This window comes from Alternaria conjuncta (assembly GCF_024043145.1).
Source record: "Alternaria conjuncta strain BMP 0040 chromosome Unknown scaffold_26, whole genome shotgun sequence".
NCBI lineage: Eukaryota > Fungi > Ascomycota > Dothideomycetes > Pleosporales > Pleosporaceae > Alternaria > Alternaria conjuncta.
The window spans coordinates 163,190-179,111 of NW_026250115.1; the positions used below are offsets into that span (position 1 = coordinate 163,190).

Below are 15,922 nucleotides of genomic sequence, written 5' to 3' on the forward strand. Positions count from 1 at the left end.
CGTGCTTGCTCCCAAAGGTCATGTAGCCATCTGTATGTCATTGGCAATAGTCACTAAGTACGCAGACGGATCGTTTGGTGGATACGGTAGCTTTCTAGCAAACTACCAAAGAAAACCTGAATTCGCGATGGGGAAGAGGTTTGAACAATCGTTGCACTGCTCGATGATTCTCGAATACCCCTTACCTTCCAGCAAAGCCGCAAGACAACAGCGCGGAGGTCTTCACCAAGATCCTGCTTATCAAGCCGTCTCAGAATCTGTCTACGTATCCCTCAAACGTACCCACGTTTCTCCGTATCTTGCCTGATTTCCCGCATCGAAGGAGGCTACACGAATGACATTGTCATACGGAGGTTTTGGCAGCGAATTGTAGAAGTAACCGTGCAGCAGCTCTACTGCTACATACTGTGAAACAAGGGTGTTTAGGAAGATACACCTGCATTGCAATCATGTACTGTGTCACTCAACCGCGTTGTGCTTGCATTCCAGCACCAGCAACGTTCAGCAAAGCAATCCGTCAGCAGCTCAATCACCGTGTGCCTGAAAGCATTAAGTCGGTCCTCTCAATCACCTCGACACATCAACACCGCACACACAAGCCACACATAACACACGCATCCAATAAAAGTTAAAAAAGATACATCATTCGCGCAAAAGAACCCCAGCATTAAATACCCAACATCATCATGCGTCATACGCGCCCACCGAATCCTCCCCACGAAAAGTAAGTAAGTAAGTAATTCCGAAGCAACACCCCTCCCCCGCTTTCCATCCCTCCCAGAAGTTCCAGCAACTAGACCAGAAGACAGAAAGAAGAAGAAGGACACAGCTTTGCTTCCTAACAACTTTACAAACATTGGGAGTTCCCCATCATCATCATCATCATCATCTGCGGCGCTTACTTCCTCCTCCCGTTGTCGTCTTTCTCGTGCGCGCGTGTCGTTTCATGTGTCTAATACCAAATTTTCGCTCGCTGTGCTGACAAAAGATGCTAAAGTTCATGCTTCAATTCCCTCTTCAATCGTGCCGTGGCCGTTCATGCCGTTGCCGTTCATGCCCATGCCGCCGGTGAGAGCCTGCATGGCGTCGCCGTTGCTCTGGCCGTTGGGCATGTCGTCGTCGAACTCGAGCTTCTCTTGCTGCGCAATGGCTTGTTGCGAGACGATCTCTGCGAGGCGCTTGAGGCGGGGGGTTTGCAGCCCTGTCGATCGTATTAGACGTGTTCCGATGGTGCGGTAGATGGTTGAAAGAAAATACTTACAGGAAGGCGTGTATGTCTCGAGTGCTGTTATCACTCTTGGCTCCGCGATTTCGTACGGGCCACTATCCTCCATGTCGACTGCGGTGAGGAGAAGAACGTCGCTCTTCTCCGTTACACGCGACGCGACGGCCTTCATGATCTCGCCGTTGATGGGCTGCTCGTAGTCGGCTACCAGGTACTGGTTCAGCAGCTTCTGGATCTGGTTCGGACTCAGCATCCAGCAGATGTCCTGAATAATCTCAATGTCGTTCAAAGTAGCCTTCTTCAGCTGGAGCAACTTGGTTGCTTGCATCAGATGCTCGAGTTGCAGTGTGCCCTCTGGCATGTCATGCGACTTGCACCACTCTTCGATACGGGTGATGTTGTAGTTGATCTGCAGACCGCGCTTCCATGAAAGGAAATTGCGGCGCATGAGCAAGTCGTTGAAGGCAGTGACACCCACCAACCTCAGCAACTCGGTGACACACTGGGTGATGATGGAATCCTCCAAGTAGTAAGCCTTCATGGCCTTGTAGACGCTGTTGAGTAGGGTGAGTAGGTTGTCCATGCTGTAGGCAGGGGTGTTGCTGCCCTGGAGGAGCTTTCCAAGGAAACGGTTGCTTTCATTGGTAACGAAGCCGGGCAGTGATTGCGACTCGATGATAGCAGGGATGATCATCTTGTGCAGCTTCTTCTTGAGCACCTTCATCCAGGTGTGGTAGATGTTGAACTCGAGACTCTCAAGATCGTGCTTGACAATCTCCAGCAGTCTGTCGTACTCGTAGTTGTCGGTCTTCTGTTGCTCGTACCAGTCTTCAGCCAGAAAGACGAACGAGAGCATCTCGTGGACGTTCGACAACCAGAAGGCACCTGGGTTGATCGCGTCTTCAGCATCGTGCTGCATGACCTCTTGTTGGATCGACTGCATAACGTTCGCGAGGAAGCGCTCTGATTCCTTGACGAAACCGTTGTTCCACATCTCAGAGGTGACAAGGTTGATGAGGTATGCTGGGAAGAGAACCTCCTTATCGGTAGGTGGGGGTGTTGTGGTGGGCGATGGGATCTTCAGGTTCTTGATCAGGCCAAGAGTGACCTCATCGTTCAGCATGTCCTCCTCAGCAAGGATGTTCTCAAGCTCAAGCTCGACGTTATCGAGCTGAGCAAACGTTGAGCCGGAGAGGTTTTGCCTGTGAATGGTGGAGCCAGGAGCCATGGAGACAGGTCGTGGGTTGTATTGTTCGCTGAATCGGTTGATGTCGCGGGTGTCTGGTCCAGCACTGCGCCTCTTTGGCTTCTTCGACGAGACAAGCTTGATCAAGCTGCTGGGGGCTATGGCAGTGGAGTGACCGTTTGTCAGCTCACCAGGCATTGGGCCAGATCGCTTCATCAGTTCAACCTGCTCTTGCAGCTCGGCGAGTTGCTGGCGGAGCGACATTTTTTCGGTCTCGGTGACATTGCTCCTCCTCTTGGATTGCTCCAGGTCGTCTGTGGTCCTCTTAAGCGACGCACGGAGTTCCTTCTCCTCTTCTTGAAGATGGCGCATCTTTGCGGTGCTCTCTTCGTAGCTTGTCTGCAGCTTCTTGTACTCGTCTTCCATCTGGCTGAGCTTGGCAGCGGTGATACCAGCTTGGTTGGCTTCGGCTTGTAGCTCCTTCTGGCGGTTCTCGAGTGTACGGCTGCGCTCCTTGTACGATTTGATCTGGCTCTCGTAGTTCTCCACTTGAGACTTGAGCGACTTGTTCTGCTCCCTCATCGTACCCAAGTTCTGGGTAAGCTCGACAACCTTGTTTTCGAGCTTGTAAGAGATGTTCTTGAGATCGCGAGATTCGGCGCGGAGGACCTTGTATTCCCTGCGGGCCTTCCTTCCCCTCCAGAGCTTCTGGACAGTAATGATGTCGTTGATCTCCTTCTTGTAGGCGCGGATGTATCTTTGTTTGCGCCAGTTGCGTTGGATCATGCGAGCAGCATCTCCAAGCCTCTTGTCCAGGATGTTCTTACGGAGCAAGAATCCCTTTGCGGCAGCCTCAAACTTGATAAGCGAGTTTCGGACAACAAGGAAGCGCTTGCGGTCCTTGCTACCACGCCAGACTCTCTGAATGGTGGTTGCAGCCTTGACCTGCCTGGCCTCCTCGGCTCGTTCCCTGGTCATGTAGCCCCTAGCCAATGATTGCACGTGGATGACCGCCTCGCGCATCTCGAGGTAGATACGGCGGTAGTATTTGGCTCGGAGGTTCTTCTGGATCATGACGGCGGCATCGTTGAGTCTGGCTGTACGCAAGTTCTCGAGGAACGCAAGCATACCAGCGCGGAAGAAGATCTTTGTCAAACCCATCTGGTACTTGTCGGTGCCATCGTTCTTGCCGGCACCTAGTGCCTTCTTCAAGATTGCCGTGGCCATATTTCGGATTTCGGGCGTCCAGTCAGCGGATCTGACTAACATGTAGTAGCGCAGGGCGAATTCCTCATAAGTCCATCGTGTGGGGTAACCGGCGCAACTGATCCTGACAGTTTCGAGAACACCACAAGCGCGCAATTGGCTGAGAACCATGGGTCCATCGAATTGCCAAGCAGCCTTGGCCTCGTTGGGCTTGATACATCGGATATAGTGGACGTCGGTTGAGTTGATGGTCTGCATGAGTTCGATGAGAGACGATTTGAAGATACCACCGAGTGTTGGCTTGCGGTTGGTTGCCATCCTTCGGCCAGCCGACATGGCAGTACCCGGCTTGGACGAAGCGCTAGTAGCATTCTCCTTCTCTCGGATCGACGCAGCAACGTCCAAGACTTGGGTCAAGAACTTATTGCTTGCAGCCTTGAGGACCTCCATGTGTTCGTCCGGCACAGTATCTCTGTTCTTCTCGATGAAGCCATCAGATTCATACGTGACATCGATGGCGTAATGGCAGACAGTGAAGGACGACTTGCCGAACCGGGGCTTCTTGTAGAATTTGTGCTTGTCTCCGGAGTAGTTGTGGTGTAGCTTAGTAACGAATTGCTCATCCGAACCCATAGGCAAGCGCGACTCTTCGTCTAGTAGAGACAAGATACCTAGCTTGCCTTCAATAAGATCGATACAAGGCTGGTTGTCGGCGAAGTCGATGAAAGTCCAGTCGATTTGTTCGCGCATGTACTCCTCCTGCTCCAGCTTGAAGACGTGTGCGTTAAACTCTTGTTGCAATTTTTCATTAGCGTAGTTGATACAGAACTGCTCGAAAGAGTTCTTTGCGAAGTGCTCGAAGCCGTAGATATCAAGGACACCAATGAAGGTGTGGGCCTGCGCAATAACCTCTTCGGTGGCCAGACTCTCGTTTGTGCGCTCGACCAGCCAGTCGAACAAGCTCGAATAGATAAACTTGGCAACGGAGTCTCGGACTACGATGGCCTGCTGCTGCGTCAAGTTGGAGACAATCTTCTCTCCTCTGGTAATGAGCTGCTTCTTTACGATCCACTTTGCGAAAGTGTTGGCGTCAATTCCTAGCAGCGAACAAGCCTTGACGAGAGAAGGCTCAGCTGGGTCAAGATTTGAGTCTGTCCGAGTTGCTGTGATCTTGATGTCTCCCATGTGCAACAGCGCCGCGAGCAGGCGCCAGATGCCAGCTTGGGTTTCTGGTGGCACACCGATCTTGGTCAAGGATTGTCTTGTGGCCTTGAACTCAGCCACGTCGTCCATACCCTCAATCACAGGCGCACTGCCCTGGTTGAGGTAGCTGAACTCCTCGACCGACTTCAGGGAGAGCTCTTCGCGCTCCTCGTCCGACGCACCGGCTACCAGCTGGTAGAAGACGTGGTAATTCCGCTCCTTAAGCGGCTGAAACACCAGTCTCGACCGTTCCAGCAGATATGTCCTGATCTTCGCACCAATAATATCCGTCTGCTTGTTGAACATGATCTCAATGTATTTACCGAAACGCGAGGAGTTGTCGTTACGGGTGGTTTTGGCGTTACCGAAGGCTTCCATGATGGGGTTGGTAGCCAGAATCTGCTCTTCGGTCTCGCTCATCGAGTCGGACTTGCCTCTCCGCTTGCCTGGGTTGTCCGGGGACTCTCGTGTGGCAAAGTATCGCATGATGTATTTGGCGCTGACCGTCTTTCCGGCTCCGGACTCTCCAGAGACGACAATGGTCTGGTTCTTCTGGTCTCGCAACATGTCGCTGGAGAAGATTAGTCACTGCCATGACGGGTGGTTGGGAGATGGGCGCGGGGAACTCACGCGAAGGCTTCTTCAGCAATGGCAAACAAATGCGGAGCGCCATAGGATCTCTGCTTGCCAGCGTAGACCTGTACCATGCCGGGTACGTATAGGGAGTCGACTCGCGCAAATGGATTTGTCGCGATCAGGACGATACCCGAGTATGTGTAGATCTCCTTCTGCAGGTAACGCAGCTTGATGGCCTGGAGCACTGCACGACCGTCAGTATGCCATGTCTTCTGTGTGGGGTCGGGCGACTGTACCAGCCGGCTCGTTCAAATGTGACAGGTTCGTAAGGTCATCGCTGGCCTCGAGCATGGCCGGGTTCATCAGCGGAGGGAGGTTGGGGTCATTGCCGGTCTGGATGGCCAGAATCGTCGTCTCGACGGATTTGGTCTGCGCAGTGAAGCATCGTCAGTTGCCGTGTCCTGCATCAATATCATGCCCGTGGGTGTGCGTACCTCGCCATTCTCCAGCGTGAACACCAGCTTCACCTTGTCTCCCGCGATCTGCTTGTCCGTCACCTCGGAGGCGACCCAGCCCTCAGTGGTATCAGGCTGCCATGCCCGGGTGCCGAGGTCGTAGATGTGAGCCATGGTGGGTGGTTGTGTATGGGTTGTCCCCCTCCAAATGGCGGTGCGGGTTCAGGGTCCAGAGGCGGCTCCCTGGTGGTGGGATATGCTCAGCTCGCTAAGTCGGTGCGGTCGCTGGCTGCGTGGGTGCGGTCGAGGACGTCGTCAGCGTGGGATGTCGCTGCAGTCACAGGGCTCGATGCATCCCTGGAGGAGAGAAGGGCAATCGTGTGGGCGAAGTTATGCGAACTGCTGCCCGCCGTGTTGTCGACTTTCTCTGGTCACGCTAATCGCCTCTCACCGCCAACATCCCGCCAACCCGCACGGGCCAGCTCCAGGGGGCCGAGCCAACCACCACCGCTCTGCCACCTGGAACCGCGCAGACAGGCGTCTCACCATATGCACCTCCTCACTTCTGCATCCCAAATAGCCTCAGCAGCGTGCATCCGATCTGCAGCCTCACTCGGCGTACCTGGAGCAGCCTGTGACGCTGTCCGGCCTTCCAACGTGCTGCGTACCACACCCAGATGCGGGCCAGCATTCTTACTCGCACTGTCCCATTCCCCACCTGTCATCTAAAGCGACAGTCCTTCCCCAGAGTTTATGCAGGTAAACTCCCTGGATGTTTCGCCTCTCGGATCTCTTTCTTCGCGCATCCGTTCTTGCTGAACCCGGCCAACTGAAACATGCCGCCTCAGCATGATACGTGGGCGTCACGACTTCATTGTACTTCAAAGACCAGGAATTTGGGGCTTCAGTAATCATCGAATCGACTAACTGCAAAGGGGCTGCATGGCCATGGCTCGGTCATACCCACCATAGCGTGAGTGACTCCTTGGATATCTCCACATCTGCCCAGGTGGCTGTCGTCGTTCTCCACGAGCTCGCGACTCGCTACCAGTCAAAGTGTCTTCGTGTAACCATCACGCTGGTAAATTTCACCAAGTGACTAGATGAACATCGCCAAACATGTTCAATCATATCCCGCTAATCACAACTTACACGCACATGAAATGTTCATAACGTACTTGACCCGAAATATCACATTGTATACCGAGACCAACACGTCACATGAACGATCACGTGCGATAGCGCTTATCGCCCGCCCGCGCCATCTGGACTGGCAGTCGCGACTGCCTACAAACCAAACAATTTTTCCTCTCCGTCGTACCGGCACGACATAGCATCCCAGACGTACTCACCGTAGATTTACGATGGGTTTGCCAACGTGGGAGATGTTGTGTTCCTTCAGGGTACGTTTTGCCTGTTAGGCACAATTGCAACCCAGGAACAGCAACCTTTTTTGTCACCTGACTGTTCATTGGATCAGCATCTTCCCGGGAAGGTACCACCTACCAGGACTATCGATTGGTACTACCCTGATGTCATTCTTCCTACACTGTCTTTCTCTTTCCTCCGCACCTACTTGGCTCTACAGCACTACCGCCTAGCACATGACATCGACCTCAGGTTGAGTCGCTACCGAAGAGGTGGTACCAGAATCAAAAAAGTCGGCTCAGTCAACACTTGGAAAGTGCGTGATTGTTTATCTTAACTACTATGAGCAGCATGGACAAAACGGTCGATGAGCGGAAGCAATCCTACCCGGAAGCAAGCCATACGTGCGATCGATGCTTACTTGTGTGGCCAAAGGTACCTTATCAAGAAGATGGTACAGATATCTTTAGAATCGAAGAAAACGCGGAAGAGCTATTGACCTCGGCTTGTGAGGTATGCCAAGTACTCGGTATGGCGCTGAGTGCATATCAAGAGGAGGATCCCAGTCTGAAGAGACCATTGTTGCGGTGGGAACGTTGGTTAGGCTACTCAGGCGTGGCCGCCTTCTATGACTCTGAAGGCACCAGAGAGAGGAAACATGGCCAAGCCGGAGTGGTCAAGATATGGTATCCTGATCCATCCATTGCTGATGATTGGAAGCGCGCGGAAACGAAGGATCGACGCGTTGACTTCGATGCAATCAGGGGCTGGCTCGAGGAGTGTGGCAAGTCTCATAATCGTTGCAAGTTCAGCATACAAGGGGCACCCTGGGGTCTGAAAGTCATTGATTGCATGGAGAGGACTATCATTGCTGCGCGAGCAGGATGCCGATACGTGGCGTTGTCGTACGTGTGGGGTGGATTTATCTTCAAGGCAGACATGAAGTCCGGAGTTCTGCCTTCTGAGCTCCCTCGTACCATTGAGGACAGCATGCAAGCTACATTGCTTCTCGGATATCGGTATCTCTGGGTTGAGTGAGTTCTTCCGCAATAGTTTGGACGGCAATTGGGCTAACGTGTTATTGTACGTACAGCGCCTTTGTAAGTACACAAATTATACTTGGACAGCGCTAACCGAGAGATCAGTGCATACAACAGGATGACGCAGTGGACAAACTTTTTCAGATTCGACAGATGGATTTGATATACACCGCAGCAGAGCTCACTCTAATCGCTTCAGCCGGCCATGATCCCTCATCGGGTCTACCGGGCGTAGGAAGCTCACGAAGAGCGAGATATCGAGACGCTACTGTTGGTGAAATACGCGTGTCCTATGTCCCGACCACAGTCCACAGGACCATCGCCAGATCTCGCTGGTTCACACGAGGATGGACATTTCAGGAAGGCTACCTTCCGCGCAGGCGACTATATTTCACGGAGAGTGCAGTTCTGTTCATATGCAATCATCTACAGGAATATGAAGGCTTTCAGCGTTGCGCATCCGAATCCGAAGTCTATCTACTGGAGGGTACACTGAATCCACACGCATTAGGAGGAAGCAGCGACGCTTGGAATGGGCCCGGCGAGATCATGCAATTACTTCAGCAATATTCAGCTCGCGGACTCAGTCACGACAGTGATGCCATGAACGCCGTTCTGGGCGTTCTGGCCTACCATGCCAAGAACGATTGTCTCATGTGGACTTTTTGGGGGATACCATACCAACCACCGCTAATCAGGCAAGGTTACATATGTATAAACTGGAAGCACTACAGAACCGCCATGAGACGACCGCAATATCCTAGCTGGACACCACTTGGCTGGGCCGGTAGTGTCAAGTTCGCAGATGTTCTCCACCAGTGTGATGTGTCGATGAAGGATGCTGTTAACCTACGCGATCCGTTTCAACCTGGATTTGAGGTTCCGCATCACATAAGCAGCCGCCAATACTTACCAATCACGGTCAAAGTCCACCGATTTCCGGTGGCCAACATAACGCGTTCAAGACTCATCCAGACGTGGGATTGGGGTTCTTCCGAGCGGGAAAGATCATTCCTGGTACTCGCTATCGGCACCGCTCTGGGGAATGGCAGTGACGTAAAGCTTTACATGCACATACACTGGGACGTCGAACTCGGTGAGGACTACGACAGCAATCAGATAACATGTGCGGTCACTCACGACCAGAATCTCAGATACCTGTCGATAATGGTACTGCGAGACCTCGGAACTCACTACGAACGTATAGGAATCGCGTTGGCCAATCCTGAGCCTGGGGACACGGGCATCATCCAGGCGGTAGGATTAGACGAGCTGATCGCCCCTGCTACCGGAATCCAGACCTTGAGTGCTGGCGACACCCCAAATGTCTACTGGCGAGAGTTGAAGGGTACATTCGAAGATGAATTAGCTTGGGTACGTGATATAGAACCGGTGACTATCGCCTTGGGCTGAACCTGCTTTGGAGGGAACAGCTCACGTACTACCACGGCGATTTTGGCCTGCAACGTATCACAGTCTCTGGGCCCCGTCAGCAACAGCCCACAGGCTTCGAACTACCGAATTTCATCCCACCAGGCACCACGATTACTCGACTGGTATCACGTCGCATGCTATCGACGCTGTAGGATGGAGGCGATACTATCCGCTGAGTTCGCGACCACGACGACAGCACGTCCCATCTATCACAGGTTTCTCCGATCAAGAAAGCCTCTTCACATGGCAACGTCCCATGAATCGACAAAGAAGAGCCATAACGGTCTTGCCTACGGCAGAAGACTTCATCAACGCCATCTCTCACACCAACTTGCCCATCAAACAATTCCTACCGGCTTTGCAGGTCGACTTTACGACCACAATTCAAGCGCACATGCCAGACAGACGGCACCACAAGTACCGGTATGGACTGAGTCGCAACCTTATCAATGTTCTCATCTAAGAAGATGTAAGAAAGATCAGTCTGATTGGAGTAGAGAAGAACACCAAGCAGAGAATGTCGCAGCAAGCTCACTTACGGATATCATCGGGGCAAGTACGGGTGTTCAGCGCGATGAAAGTATTGAGGAGTCTCCCATCAAGATCGCAACAGGCGAGGGAAAAGGGTTGGGTCAGCTTTGGGTATGGCTTCATACCATGAACGAAAGACTGCGTGTGCGCTGTAGCTCACTGGGTCCACAAGACATACATAGCAGACATTTCCACAAGATGCTTCTTTTGTCAATTCATCTCGTCTCTCATTCATTTCGGTAGTAACAATAACCCAGTGTTGAACTCTACTTTTCTAGCCAATGTATGCACAACCCCAAATCAGACGCCGTGCGAAAGCCTTCTACCCATACTTTTAAGGTCCCTTATATGCGGCAGCGAACCCAACATATCATCCCTCGTATCGTTATTGTGTTGTTCAACGAGGTCAGTCTCCTCCGTCTGCTTCTGCGGCTCTACCTGCTCGTCTCCGCGACCGTGAAAGGGGCGGTCCGCCTAGTACAGGACCCTGGTACGGATACACGCTGCGTTATGTTAGCCATCTTCTCAAGCAAAAGTGTGATATGGTGTGAAAGTGTAGACGTACAAGAAAGCTCCTCCAAACTCGTGAACAAATCCCTAATCTCGCCCTCCTTAACCTCACTGATATCCGCCATGAGATACGCAACCTCGCCCCTCGAATCCGACATCTGCTTCTCGATATTGTGGTGAAGCAAGATACCGTTGACCTGCCTCAGCACACCAGGCACGTTCTTATGGATGTAAATAACACGCATGCAATCGGGCTGATCGAGCGTCAAGCTACGCAGATTGACTTCAGGCAGGTTGACGGCGCCGAGAGTGGTGCCCTCGTTGACGTAGCGGACGAGTGCTGTGCTGACTTCGACACCGATGGCGGACTGCGCTTCTTCTGTGCTGCCGCCGATGTGCGGGGTCAGGATGATGTTCTTTAGGCCGACGAGGTCCTTGGTCCACGCGTTGAGGTCGGAGCTGAAGTAGTCGCCGTTGCCGGCGGGTTCGTTGGGGAAGACGTCGATGGCGGCGCCGGCGAGTTTGCCAGAGCGGCTGGCTTCGATCATGGCGGGGATGTCGACGACGGTGCCGCGCGCGTTGTTGATGAGGTAGCTGCCGTCCTTCATCTTTGCGAATTGCTCGGCGCCGATCAGGTTCTTGGTCTCAGAGGTCGCGGGGACGTGGAGGGAGACGAAGTCGGCTTGGGCGAGGAGGTCGTCCAAAGATGCTACTTGTCGCGCGGTTCCCAGACCCATGGTGGTCAGGACGTCGTAGTAGATGACGCTCATGCCCATGGATTCGGCCAGCACGCTCAGCTGGCTACCAATGTGTCCGTATCCGACTATGCCCAGCGTCTTGCCGCGGATCTCCCAGCAGCCCTTGCTGACCTTGTTCCACGTGCCATTGTGTAGTTCCATGGAGCGGTCGGCGAGCTGGCGGGCGAGGGCGATGATCTCTGAGATGACGAGTTCGGCGACGGAGCGGGAATTGCTGAAGGGCGAATTGAAGACGGCGATACCCTGGCTGGCAGCAGTCTGGAGGTCGACCTGGTTCGTTCCGATGCAGAAGCAGCCGATGACGATTAGGTTCTTTGCCTCCTCCAGCACCTTCTTGGTGAGCTTCGTCTTTGAGCGAATGCCAATGACGTGCACATCGCGGATCTTCTCAATCAGCTGGTCTTCTGCCAGACTGGCCTTGATCGCCTCGACCTGGTAGCCCTGGCCGCGGAGGATATCGACACCGGCCTCGTTGACATTCTCGAGCAGCAGAACCTTGATGTCCTTGGTGTCGAACGGTTTCAGTTGCTTGGCGAGTTGTTGCGCGTGCGCGCTGTTGTTGGCCTGATTGCTGAAGCTGCCAGTCGGCGGTTGGCGGAATGTGGAGGGCGGGCTGTGGAAGGAGAGGTTCGGGCTGGTGCTGAGGTTGAGGCTGTTGGACACTTGGCGTGCGAGTTGGCTGATGCCGCTGCCGGCAATGTCCTGTGCGGGAGTCATGGTGGGTGCGCGGAGGTTGTTGCGGAGGTGGCTCGGAGGAGGGATGCGACAACTCAATCTGGCTGTCTGATCCGGACGATGCTGGAGGAATCTAGACTATTAATACGCAGTGACTCTTGACTACAGCTACCAAACTGTGAAATGCTCAACGAATCACAGGGTAATCGCAAGGCAGGTTTTAGGATGTTGCGGCAAAGTATGACTGGCGGCTGCAATAGCCAGCAACAACACACGCACAGGAGATGATCCCCACTTTTTGCGAGTACTTGATGACTGGTTGCGTCTAATTTTGCCTACAGTGACACCTACAATTGACTCAATCGATGTCGTCTGACGCGACGCCTCTCAAAAATTTCTCATAACGCCGATGATGCCATCCCGCTCTGGCCCTGGACCCCACCAAGCATACCTAGCTTACCAGCCTCCGCTTTCGGAAGTCTAATGTGCTGCCCGGAACAAAGTGATCGGCAGCGGGCTGTTCACCATCACACATGTATAATTACAAGTTGTACGACATGCAAATGCCGTTGTATTCATTATTTATTGGCTTGAGTGCACCTAAGCTGCTCAACCCTCCCAAAAATGTATTCTTCGTCACCCCGAGCAGACCTCACCCGAGGCGCTTTCTAAGTGTAGTCACCATCTACAACTTCTGCTCGTTCATGGGCCACTGGTATCCTAGAATCGAGTTAGTCTTTGGGTTCAATGTCCTGCAGAGGTGAGGTCCTACCTGCTGCGTCGCTGAACTTGTATCCGTAAGAAGAAGTGAAGTCATCTAATACGGCAGGACCGCGGGAGCCTGATAAGAGTTAGCCAGTGTTCGCATATGTTCTCGGCCTCTACGAACCATATGGGTACTCCATAGGAATGATCTCCTTGTTGTCGTCAAGGTAGTGGAGAAGAGGTGTGAAGATCCTCCAGCTAGCGTCGAGCTCGTCGTCACGAACGAAGTTGGAGTGGTCGCCCTTCAGCGCATCGAGAATGAGCGACTCGTATGCCTCGGGGATCTTCAGGTCGGAGAATCGCCGTCTGTAGGTAAGGTCGAGTTCTGTGACGACAGTCTGCATGCTGAGACCGGGCAGCTTGGAGTTCATCTTAATGTAAACACTCTCGTTGGGCTGCACACGGATCACGAGCTCGTTTCGCGGGATATCCTTGAAGATGCCAGAGGTGACATCCTTGAACTGGATGCGGACCTCCGTCTTCTGCTCGTTCAGGGCCTTTCCTGCCTTCAGGATGAAGGGCACGCCGTCCCATCGCTCGTTCTTGATGTAGGCGACCATGGACGCGAAAGTGGGGCATCGCGAGTCCTTGGGGACTGTGTCGTCCTCCTTGTAGCCTGGCTTTTGACCGTCCAGTGACTTTCCGTACTGTCCGATTATAACGTTCTTGGGCTCGATCGAGGCCATACCACGGAGGACGCGGACCTTTTCGTCGCGGATGTCTTCGGCCGAGAAGGAGATGGGGCGCTCCATAGCGAGGAGGGTAAGAACTTGGAGCAAATCTGCAATCGTTAGTCAATCCTCATTCCAACCATCAGTCTTCGCTTACGGTTCTGCATAACATCACGGATGATGCCAAACTCGTCAAAGTAACCTCCACGGCCTTCGGTTCCGAAAGGCTCCTTGAAGGTGATCTGAACGTTGTCGATGTGGTTCCTGTTCCAGGTTGCGCCGAAGAACTCGTTACCGAATCGGAGAATGAGGATGTTCTTGACCATCTCCTTACCCAGGTAGTGGTCAATTCGGTAAAGCTCATCTTCGGTCCAGTCGGGAGCCAACGCCTTCTGCAGCTCTCTTGAACTTGGGAGGTCCTTGCCGAATGGCTTCTCGACCTGTGCGACAGAGGTTAGCTGCGTGTGTTCGGAGAGTTGCACAAGAGCGACTTACGATGACGCGAGAAATGCCGTTCTTGGGGTAGCAGTTGCGCTTCAGGTGCTGAGAGACTGTGATGAAGACGCTGGGAGGGAGAGCCATGTAGAATATCCTGTTGTTCTCCTTGCGGCCCTTCTCGATCTCCTGCATGTGCTTCTCAAGTCCGACGAAGGATTCGTCCTGGTCGTACTGGCCAGAGACGTACGAGCAGAACTCGCAGAATTCGTGCAACTGCTTCTCTAGTTCTTTTGTGGGGGTCTTGATGTACGACTTGACGCGCTTGAGGTACTCCTCGCGGTCCATCTTTGTGCGTGCATATCCGACGATGTGGATGTTCTTTGGGAGGAAGTTGTTTCGGTGCTGTGCTGGTGGTCAGAGAATGCGCATGTCGATCTGTATCGTGCAACCTACGAGGCCGAAGAGGGCTGGGAACTGGTACGACGTTAGTCTGATGTTTGCTCGCATGCTTGCTTCTTTACGTACGGTCTTTTTCTTCGCTAGGTCACCGGAGGCGCCCAAAACAACGATGATGGTGTTGTCCTTGAGCTCCATGTTTCTATCGCGAGATCTGGTTAGCTGTGGTGTTCAAAATGCTAAAGGCCTTGATCGGTTTCGCGCATCGACCAACCCCTCCGCCGAGGAGCGCGAGGCGCTTGAGCAGGAAACAACGGCCGGATAAATTGATGACATATTCAGACGGCTCGTAAAAGGCTGTAAAAGATCGATCAGGGGCGGTGAGGGCGACCTACCCGGCATTGACCTCCTCATGCTTGGGCTGGATAACTGTGTCCGCCATTGTGTTGATGTGTGATGTAAACGCTTTGGGGGAGGAGCGGGCGCAAGGTTACAGCTCAATTAAGGGCTGCAGTGGGTGAGGGCAATAGGGTAACACAAGAGATCTCGAAGTAAGGGCGGAAGCTACGGATAGGACGTGGATGTGTGAGGAAAAGTCCTATGTAGTGGGGTTATCGGAGCTGCTCTAGCGGTTTCGCGTGGTGGTGACGTTGGTTAGCTTTAATTTGCCGCTCGAACGCCGGTGATGGGGTCTCAGACAGGAATGCTTCACAGAAACACACGGCGCGGACTGACGTCTTTAAAAAGGCATCGATAAACAACTAGGTCATTCCTCAAGCATCACTAAGCGGCCGCACGTCTTGCAAAGCTTCTCCGGCACCAGTCAAAACCCTTGAAGCCCGCCGGAGGAGACCTTGCTAAAGCTGTACCTAGGGATTCGCGGACAACCCCACCATCGCCATGCATTGCGCGTGGAACGGCTTCGTCCACGCTCGGCTGGGAAGGGATAGACTTTGAGGCTCTTAAACTTTGTTTCTTATTCTATAAGTGTGTCCCAAGACTGCGGTCGCGTCTCACAACCGTCACAGCGCGCGAGGCACGCCCAGCTCGTGGACGGCTACCCCGCTGCGAGGTTGCCCGAGTCCGGACGATGTGTAAATTCTATTAGAGTGTACACAAGCATTGGCCGTCTCAGTGTCGCGGGCTGGTACTTGGGTCTGTCAAATCCTCCGGCCCCTCTTTGAGTATACCGAGCGGCCAGCACTGGTAAGCTAGCAGCCTGGTGGGGCCCATCGCAATTGAAGACTCGCAGCCATGCTGGCGTGCTGGCTTCCCAACAATGAACTTTACGTGACGTGTGAGCGCGGGAGACATGATGGCGACGTGAGAATTTTGCCGTTGGCTATTTGGGTCCTCCCAGGCCGTGACATGATGAGTGAACCACACCTGGCCTGGCCGGACCGATGACGCATGGTCCTCAGGGCGACGTGCGACACGCGAAGGCTGGTCAGTCAGACGATGGAACATGCCCAGGCGGATTGCTAG

At 53.4% G+C, this 15,922-nt stretch overlaps 4 protein-coding genes across 4 annotated transcripts; 1 reads left to right on the forward strand and 3 right to left on the reverse strand.

Annotated features, from left to right (window-relative positions):
* Positions 1–998: 998 nt before the first annotated feature.
* On the reverse strand, positions 999–6,025 carry J4E85_010797 (uncharacterized protein; the record flags this gene model as incomplete). Its single annotated transcript, XM_051475001.1, has 5 exons — positions 999–1,201; positions 1,262–5,391; positions 5,451–5,640; positions 5,693–5,825; positions 5,891–6,025. The coding sequence occupies 5 exons, from the start codon at positions 6,023–6,025 to the stop codon at positions 999–1,001; spliced, it is 4,791 nt and encodes a 1,596-aa protein (XP_051321218.1).
* Positions 6,026–7,750: 1,725 nt separating this feature from the next.
* On the forward strand, positions 7,751–8,422 carry J4E85_010798 (uncharacterized protein; the record flags this gene model as incomplete). Its single annotated transcript, XM_051475002.1, has 2 exons — positions 7,751–8,253; positions 8,404–8,422. 2 exons carry the CDS (start codon positions 7,751–7,753, stop codon positions 8,420–8,422), a joined length of 522 nt encoding a protein of 173 aa, XP_051321219.1.
* A 2,276-nt stretch (positions 8,423–10,698) lies between these two features.
* SER33 (D-3-phosphoglycerate dehydrogenase 2) lies at positions 10,699–12,209 on the reverse strand (the record flags this gene model as incomplete). Its single annotated transcript, XM_051475003.1, has 2 exons — positions 10,699–10,727; positions 10,790–12,209. The coding sequence occupies 2 exons, from the start codon at positions 12,207–12,209 to the stop codon at positions 10,699–10,701; spliced, it is 1,449 nt and encodes a 482-aa protein (XP_051321220.1).
* A 643-nt stretch (positions 12,210–12,852) lies between these two features.
* Positions 12,853–14,879, reverse strand: J4E85_010800 (uncharacterized protein; the record flags this gene model as incomplete). The annotated part of the gene is made up of 8 exons (XM_051475004.1): positions 12,853–12,887; positions 12,940–13,008; positions 13,057–13,713; positions 13,761–14,043; positions 14,099–14,443; positions 14,495–14,515; positions 14,567–14,639; positions 14,833–14,879. 8 exons carry the CDS (start codon positions 14,877–14,879, stop codon positions 12,853–12,855), a joined length of 1,530 nt encoding a protein of 509 aa, XP_051321221.1.
* Positions 14,880–15,922: the final 1,043 nt, after the last annotated feature.